This window comes from Phymastichus coffea, unplaced genomic scaffold (assembly GCF_024137745.1).
Source record: "Phymastichus coffea isolate CEN01 unplaced genomic scaffold, Cenicafe_Pcof_1.1 PCOF00138, whole genome shotgun sequence".
Lineage (NCBI taxonomy): Eukaryota > Metazoa > Arthropoda > Insecta > Hymenoptera > Eulophidae > Phymastichus > Phymastichus coffea.
The window spans coordinates 545,056-554,560 of NW_026706949.1; the positions used below are offsets into that span (position 1 = coordinate 545,056).

At 32.1% G+C, this 9,505-nt stretch overlaps 1 protein-coding gene across 1 annotated transcript; it reads right to left on the reverse strand.

Moving 5' to 3' along the window:
- Positions 1-525: 525 nt before the first annotated feature.
- On the reverse strand, positions 526-7,616 carry LOC131671922 (uncharacterized). The gene is made up of 20 exons (XM_058948729.1): positions 7,368-7,616; positions 7,168-7,305; positions 6,927-7,083; positions 6,672-6,857; positions 6,391-6,593; positions 6,157-6,313; positions 5,929-6,077; positions 5,719-5,863; positions 5,516-5,645; positions 5,179-5,419; positions 2,763-3,011; positions 2,576-2,707; positions 2,336-2,492; positions 2,075-2,260; positions 1,791-1,993; positions 1,585-1,741; positions 1,359-1,507; positions 1,146-1,290; positions 930-1,059; positions 526-840 (listed from the first exon to the last, which is right to left on the reverse strand). Exons 1-20 carry the CDS (start codon positions 7,554-7,556, stop codon positions 573-575), a joined length of 3,471 nt encoding a protein of 1,156 aa, XP_058804712.1. The 5' UTR covers positions 7,557-7,616; the 3' UTR covers positions 526-572.
- Between the last annotated feature and the right edge of the window lie 1,889 nt (positions 7,617-9,505).

A 9,505-nucleotide genomic window follows, 5' to 3' on the forward strand; every position in this document is an offset into this window, starting at 1 on the left:
CCCGCTACTTCTTCAAAGTGCACTCTGTCAAAAACATTGATATCTAGTAATGTCAGGTTTTTCCAGAGAAGATTGAAATAAAGTCTTAAAATATAAAATTACTTTGTAATATATCATTGACTACGTATTTTTCTATCTCAACTTAACGCTCTTACCGAACCAACTGTTGTTGCTTAAATAATATCGGCTGCCGAAGCTTTGTGAAAAAAAAAGGATTTTCAATAATGAGTTTTTACTAATAGCATTGATTCCAAGTTTTGATCCAAGCCAAAATGCTTGGGCAACTGCTTCTGATCCTCTCAGAGAACTTCCAAATAATAATTGTTAAAACGTCGTCAGCAGAAAAAAGTCACAGTGGCATAAATGGAAAAATGAAAGGATCGATTGCCGAAAGATATCAATGTACAATATGTACATGTCAAAAACGAGATAAAATCATTAAAAGACAAACTTTTCTTCCATGAAAAATAAGAAAAAGTGATCCTAATTCTAGTTATAAATTCTAATTCAATTCATAATTTCAGAGTTGATAGAAATACGATTTATTTATCGAATAATCACAAGATTTAATGTCAGATATTCTTTGACGATATGTTTTGATGGATCATATCAAAAATACGAACAGCTGTATCGATTACTTCAAAGAGGTCACTATCTTTACAATCGTTCAATACGAGTGAAGTGCCTAATCCAGATGCTTGTAAGCTTTTTACGGCATCGTCCGTTGGACGCGGACCAATTATTAGATCGGCGCCAATTTCTAGATGTTGTCCACGAAGACGCGAATCAGGCCAAGTTACTCGTAAAACCTTGTCTTCTTTACCAATCGGAGTTGGATTCCTGAAGAACAAAAAATAAGTATATTGTAAAATTTTGAGTTACATCCTTTTTTTCTATCTTATTAAAATTTGAAACAGAAATTTTGTCACCCGTATTTAGCAAAGTTAGTCCATAATTTAACAAATCTACTTCTGATAGTTACAATTTCTGATAAGTTCAAAGGAAGATCTGCTTGTGGCATATACAATAAGTATGGTAATTCATCTGCATGACCGATCCCTGAAATGTATCATATCGAAACTTAATCAAGCACATTTTCAACTTTTAATATAACTCTCATCATTATGTAATTTATAATTCTTTACCATCCAAATTCATTCCTAATGCTCTGTGGTAAGAGTAGTTTGAGTCAAAAGAAAAGCGATAATAGTAAATTGGATTATTATTATTACGAGTGATCAACTTTTGTTTCGTATCAATTCCGAGTATAAAAAATAAATCTGTAGTTTGCTGAAAATTTTTTAGTGACTGAGGTATTGAAGAAATGAAAAAAATGAAGAATGAAATGTAAATTTTACCTTTATCAATTCGTATATAGATTTCTGAGCTAATTTTACTATACCCTTTAAAACAGCTTTTGTGACGTCTGACACAAAATACATATCCTTTATTGCATTACCTGACAAACGAAAAGCTTCTTGAGTTATATTCAAAATACCTCCAAGACCTAAAACAATTCATTCAATAATACTCGTTATTAGAATATCAATGAATTTATACCATTTTATAAATTATGTAACTTACTGTTGAGAAAAGAGATTGTTTCATTCGCTACAAAACCCATCATGTGAGGGCCTTTTGTATAGTTACCACGGATATACTTTTTTAATGTACACTCAGTCAAAAATTTTTCTTGTTCTACAGCAATGTCAGTTCTTTCAAGAGAAGGTCTAAAAGACATCTGAATACATATATTGATCGATTAGTTATATACCACTTGATTTACTTACAAAACCGACAGCAGTTGCCGCGATGACTATCTCGGCTGCTGTAGCATCATGAAGTGCTTTCAATAAAATTGTTTTATTGTTAGTATTCATTCCAAGCTTCGATCCTAGCAAGAACGCTTCTTCCACTGCTTCTGCTCCAGTTTGAAATCCCCAGTAAAAACACAATGGTGATCCACTCATAGAAATTGATTGTTTAAATAAGCCTAAAATGGCAATAATCGAATTTTATGGAAAATGCACATGCATACGTCTAATTTTAGAACTATAAAAAATCTTTTGTTCACCAGTAGACATATCAGATAAGATTTGATAGTCTATAGAGGCTGCTCCAGCACTTTGACCAAATATCGTGATTTTATGTGGATTACCTCCGAAATGAGCTATATTTTTCTTAATCCATTTCAAAGCCAAGCTTTGATCTTTGAGTGCACAATTACCTGTAGCATTTTCATGTTCTAAATTCAGAAATCCTATAAACAAAAGATTACCATTTGATCAACATTACGTCGCATTTTTATATAATTAAGTCTATTTGATTACTTTACCTAATGCACTAACTCGATAATTAAACGACACCATAATAACATCTTCTCCTAGGATGAAATCAGGTCCGTAAAAGGCTTGATTTGCATAACCATTTTGAAATGCTCCGCCGTAAATCCAAACCATGACTGGTTTAGAAATGGAACTATGGAATTCCGTCTAAACGTAAATATATCGATTAAATATTAGAAAAGAAAAAGCTAAACTCTCAATACTGCATTAGTATATATTGTGTATATTACATGTGGTGTGAAAATATTGATGAATAAACAATCTTCTGAACCTATAACCGCATTGGAATTAACCTGGGTACAGATGTTTCCATCAGTGAATGCCTCGTAAATATCTGTCCACGGATCTGCTTCCACCGGAGGCTAAAGATCATTTAACTGTTATCATCCAAATTTATATTTGAATATTTCTACTTACCTTGAACCTTAATTCGTTAACAGGTGGCTTAGCGTAACGAATTCCTTTGAATGCAGCGTATTTGACATTTTCTATAGTAGTTGAAATGAAACCTCTGACTGGACCTGACGTAGTATTTATCACTGATGTATACGGTTGTCCTCTTACAAATAAGATATTCAAAAATACGAAAAAACTAAAACACAACGCTCTGTTCATGTTTATCTTATTTTTCATTTCTTCAGGAATAGTAATACTCTTATACTCAGTTCAGTTTTATACCCACACAATTTCTAATTCAATATATCAAGAATCATAAACAGAAATGGCTTTCTATCATTAAAAAGGTTAATACTGAAAATGTCGATGCCAACACCATATATATATCCAGAGAGATACCGAAGATAATAAAGATTGTATCAAAGATAATGAGTTGCTATAAATTCAGGGATCATCCAGTATTAACATTTTTTTATTGTTTGAAAACGACTAAAAAGATAGTATAGAATAGAAAGCTACGCTATGTTATTATATAACTGAATTATAATAAACAATTGTTTTCTATAATTTCCATTTTTTTCGTCATTCGAATAACAAGTATATTTCTCAACCATAAACAATTGTAATTTTAATGGTAGATTGTTATGTTTACGCACGTATATTTAGCATTAATAAAGACGAATTACAATTTTTCGTAAGAGCTTTATTCAGATGTATATTTTCTTTGGAAACACTCACGAATTCTTCATATGATTTGTTGACTAATTAACTTAACAATTTAGGATTTTTTAATCGTCATAAAGCAAGTGTCAAAATAAGCTAACTCTTATAAGGTGACTTAAGTGACATTGGATTTATGTATGAATATTTAAAAAAATTAATGTCGTATATTCTTTAACAGATTAAAGTAATAATACCAACTATACAGTAGATTATATCAGAGAGAACGCCATTCGCAAAAATGAAAGTAATATTGATATAATAATAAATCCTATAAAATCTTGTAATAAATATTAAGGTCTAGAAAGAGTTTTATCATCATTTCTATTCAATTCTAAAAGATTTGAAGATCCCTATTCATGTAAATATAATAAACATCGGTACAATTGTTCATTATTGGTCACCGAACGTTGACCGATTATTCAATTTTCGAAATGCTATTTCCTGATGCTGTCCACGTGAATCAGGCGAAGTTATTACTAAAATATAGTTATTTTCACCATCATAAATTAAATTTCAGAAAAAAGCAAATAAAATATTGTAGAATATTTTTCAAATACCTTTTTTGCTAATAAGAACTTAAAAATCAATATTATTACCTATATTTAGCAAAGTCTGTTTTCATTGTCAACCCCTTATATGTATATACTATATATACTATATGTATATACTATATATACTATAGTACATTTAAACTTAGTTATGCTCATTTTTTATTTTTGCTATATCTCATTATTATGTAATTTTTAACTATTTACCATCCAAATATATGCCTAATTCTCTATCGTACCAAAAGTTCGAATCAAAAGAAAAATGTCATTGTAATCGTATTATTATTACGACTAATCTATTGCTGCCTATTAATTAGTATCAATGCCTAATGCAAAGCATAAATCTGTAGTTTACTGAAAAGTTTTAATAATAAGGTTGTTACACGAATAACCTTTCTAAATTTGTATATAAATTCCTTAATAAAATACTTTTTTTCGTTAGTAGTAACCTTAGTAAGATCTGATAAAGGTTTATCGTTTATTGCACTGTCGGCTAACATCAAGGTCGAGTCAGTCATATATGACAAATATTCAAGAACTTAACAAAGGTTGTGCCATATGCTATCATATATATATAACTGATTCATAATAACCTACTAATAATAGTTTCCAGTGCTTTTCAATTTCACATAGTTTAAAAACAAGGTATGCCATTGATGTTTTTGAAAAGAACCACAATTTTTGTTACTAGTTCAATGCAGAATACATCTTACCTCAAAGCTGCTGTTTTACCCCTTATACCGATATTTTGTTAATTGTCATAATATAACAATTGTCATAATATCAAAACTACTTTTCACATACTTACATTAATATTTGCTATTATTTTTTGTTACAAAAGAAAACTTTCATTATTGGATTAAATATACATTGGTTAGTACTTAAAACAGTTGCTTCTATACGTATTACAAAGAATATTGAAACGTTGGTTCCTTATGTTAGGCTCGAGAGCGCTAGGAGCTGCACGGCAAAAACCCTGATTGGAATGCGTTTTCTTCATTTTATTTAAGAAGCTCTTTTCGTATTTACAAAATAAGATTTATTAATGGTTATAAAGAAAAATTTAAGCAAGTCAGTGATAAAATGAAATATCATAATCGGCATCCAATTTAATTACTAATATTTATGACATAATGTTGAATGTTCTGTGACGTCGTGGTTCAAACGAATACACCAACAATACTAACTACACTATTTGTCACATCAGCTACAATATTATTATTAACACAGTCGTTTAGTACGGGAGAATTACCGAGGTCCAATCGTTGTAAGCTTTTTACTTCATCGTCAATTGGGCGCTGGCCTATTGTTAAATCATTACCAATTTCTAAATGCTCTCCCTGAGAGCGTGAATCAGGCCATGTTATTCTTAAAACCTCGTCATCTTCGTCATCTGGAGTGGGATTTCTTAAAAAAGAGAGAGAGAGAGAGAGAGAGAAATAGTCAAATCAAAAAATATTCCTTATTATTGTTATTAATTCATCATATAAGAATTTCTCTTACCCATACTTAGCAAAGTTAGTCCATAATTTAACAACCCTTTTTCTGGTAACTTTAATATCAGGGCGGTTCAAAGAAAGTTTTGCCGTTGGCATATATAATATATACGGCAAATCGTCCATATGCCCGACTCCTGAAAATCATCATAATGAAAATATACAATACTTCACTCAATCTATTGTGAAAAAAACTATATCGGTATATACCATTAAGATCTATTCCCTCTGTTCTGTGTAACGAGTTGTTTGAGTTAAAAGAAAAGCGATAATAGTAAATTGGATGATCATTATTACGACTTATCAAACTCTGCTTGGTGTCAATTCCTAGCACAAAAAATAAATCCGTAGTTTCCTGAAATTTTTATAATAATTATTAAGTTGTCGAAGCAATAGAAGATTAAAATTAATTGATTTTACTTTAATCAATTTATACACAGCGTCCTGAGACAGATTCTCTATTCCAGTAGTAATAGCATCTGTAAGGTCTGATAAGAAAGCTATTTTACTTGTATCGTTTTTTATCGTGTTCAAGGCCGTTCGAGTGAAATTTAATAAGTCACTTATACCTGAAAAATGTAATGCTAAACTTAGTAAGCAAGCTTACTTCATTAATCAGGTTTTTATAGAAATTATTTATTAACATACTCCCAGTAAAAGAAACTGTTTCATTTGATGTAAAACCCATAATATGCGGCCCTTTTGTATAATTGCCATTTAAATACTTTTTCAGTGTGCATTCCGTCAAAAACTTTTCCTCATTCGTGGCAATGTCAATATTTTCAAGAGAAGGTCGAAACGGTATCTGTATATAACATTTTTAAATAGAAGTCAATTATTTGCACGTTGATTGATACCATTTATGCTGCACAAATTACTTACTAAACCGATGTTATGCGCTGCAACGACAATTTCAGCTGCTGTACTATTATAAAGTGTTTTCAATAATGTATCTTTACTAAATGTTACAGTTCCAAGTTTCGAACCGAGCCGAAACGCCTGCTCTTCTGCTTCTACACGACTTTGGAAACCCCAGTACAAGCATAATGGAGATCCACTCATGGAAATTGATTGGCTAAATAAACCTAAATTTATAACATTCTTATGTAAAATATATCAAATAAAACTTAGATCAATGTTCGATTTAAAATAAAGAAACCGACCGACAGACATGTCTGATAAAACGTGTAAATCTACAGATACAGATCCTGCGCTTTCACCAAAAATTGTTATGTTATTTGTATTACCACCGAATAGTGCTATGTTTTTCTTCACCCATTTCAAAGCTAAATTTTGATCTTTGAGACCACAGTTTCCTGTAGCATTTTCATGTTGTAAATTTAAAAATCCTACAATTACAAAAGCATACAGTCTAATAACATATTTCCAATATAATTGATTATGATGATTAAAGTTACCTAATGGGCCTAATCGATAATTAAGCGATACCATAATAATATCTTCTCTCAAAATGAAGTCAGGACCGTAGTATGACCCATTGGAATTACCAGTTGTAAATGCTCCTCCATGAATCCAAACCATAACTGGTTTAGATATTGAACTATTGAATACGGTCTAAAAATCGTTTATAGTTCATCTTTTTAAATTTAAACAAACAAAATAAAAAAGATCTCAATAATCCATTGGTTAATATATTACATGTGGCGTGAAAACATTGATATATAAGCAGTCTTCCGAGCCGACACTCAAATTGGTAGTTGAATTGAATTGAGTACACATACTGCCCTCGGTAATTGCATCATAAACGTCTGCCCAGGCATCTATTTCCACAGGAGGCTGAAATCTAACGTAAATTAATCGCTAATGTTCGAAATAAATTTTAAATTTCTTCATTTAACCTTGAATCTTAGATCATCCACAGGTGGTCTAGCGTAAGGTATTCCTTTGAATGCAGCATACTTAACATTTTCAATCGTAGTTGAAAGTAAACCTCTAACTGGGCCAGATGTTGTTTTAATTATGGACGTATACTTTTTTCCACTTGCCAGTAGTGTATTCAAAACAACGAAAAACCACAAAAGCAACATTTCTTTTATTTTTTCTTAATTGTAATGTCGTGAAAAAAAATTAACTAACGCAGGCTTCAGTCCAGCAATCGAGACGATCAACAGCGCATATAACAGCAGCTTAATTTCTACCAAGTATGTAAACTCACGAATTTTATGATTATCGTAAAGCGTGACTTTTCATAATGGAAAGATATTGATGATTACTTAAGTTATTGTACAATCACGTGTACACCTGTTCTAGACTAAATTATTATTAACGCAGCATTTGTATTTTCGTGTAGTATTTTCTACATAAATGTATTTCCTATTGTAGCAAAAAAAAAATTTCGCAAGAAGTGCAGTTACTTTTATAAAAAAAATGATCTATGTGTAAATAATTAATTATGTGAAACATATCGTTCGGTCAACTTTTTCATTACTTTACAATCAAATTTTATATTCATACACAGGAAATTACACGCATACTATAAAATTCGCTTCTTTACTTGAACTTCTAAGGTATTGAAAATTGGAATAATGACTTATAAGGCAGAATTTGCATTTTTAAACAAAGACTTAATTGCAGATAATTAATTACATAAACATTTATCTGTAAATGTATTTTTATCTCGGAAGATTATTAAGCTTTCTTAAAATACGTTAATGAGCGTTTGAAAGGATATAAAACAATGATAGAAATTTTTAAAGAACTCATGAAATTGACTAATGCATCAAAATCAACTCAGGTATGAAAAACCTTACGAACAAATCCATTCATCGAAATTCCACCAACGGAAAAAGGAAGGAACACCCATCACTCAGCATCTCACTTAACCATCGCACAACTATACCACGAACAGACGGCAATAGAGACGTCCGAAAGAATGAATGCGAGGGAAAAAAAGGATAAAGAAAGATGGACACATATCGTCGCGTAGGTTTGTCATCATGAGTGTGCGCACGTGCATTGACGCCGATATTTATGCCCAAGAGCCAGTTAATCACGTCGACCAGAGTTTGATTTGTCGCGCGCGCTCACGTTTTTATGGGAGGAATTAAAACGTTCATTTCGCTGGCGACACAGCGGACGTACGTGAGTTATTCCGTCCGACCAGTGCATACAACGAGCTTGCACCAACAACGACGACGATGGAAAAAAAACAACCGTAGCTGTGTGTGTGCGAGATGAGAGCGCTCGGCGCAACGTTGACGAGCCTTTTTCGCGAGATTGCTTTGTCACCGTGCAGGCATTTTACACCAACGTATGCATTATGCCACGCGCTCGTTCTTCTTCTCCTTTTCCCTACTGTTCTTTTTTTGCGCCCGCAAATGTACAACTTTATCGCCATTTGACGCTAATGAATTGCTACATTTCTTTTATTTCGTTAATTGAGGGTATAATGACGAACGCATTTAGAAACGTAATTGGTTTTTGCTAGTTAATTGAGACGATTTAATTGCTGGATTAGTGTCTAAACAATGTCTCAAGTATCTTTAAATATATTTTTTCATTAAACAGTGAATAAGTAGGAAGTTTCCGAGAAACTTCGATTATCAAAAACTAAACATTTGCATTGATACGTAAGCGAAGTGCAAACCGCGACTGTGAAAAAACTCGTGTACTCTCACGGAATATTGTCAGACGCATTGAGTTTAAAATTACTCTAAGACACCTTGTCTTATCTTAATCAGTCTCGCATGCACGTATAACATAAAATCAAACTGAAGAAAGGTCCCAACAAGAGAGTGACATCATCATCCACGCGACGGCAAATTCCATCTGGACTTTTCTTGCTTTGTGGCTTTTTTATTTTTTTTTCTTTTTCTATGGCAGTCCCCGGTGACCTGACAGACGTCCATCAAGTCCGCAGCGCCCGAGAATGAAAAGAAAGAAGAAAAAGCAACGCACAAGTTTGACGCGAGAAAAAGGATAACGGCAGGGAGAAATCGAAGCGAAACGGCTGTAAGGTTTTTTTTCCGTTTTCTCC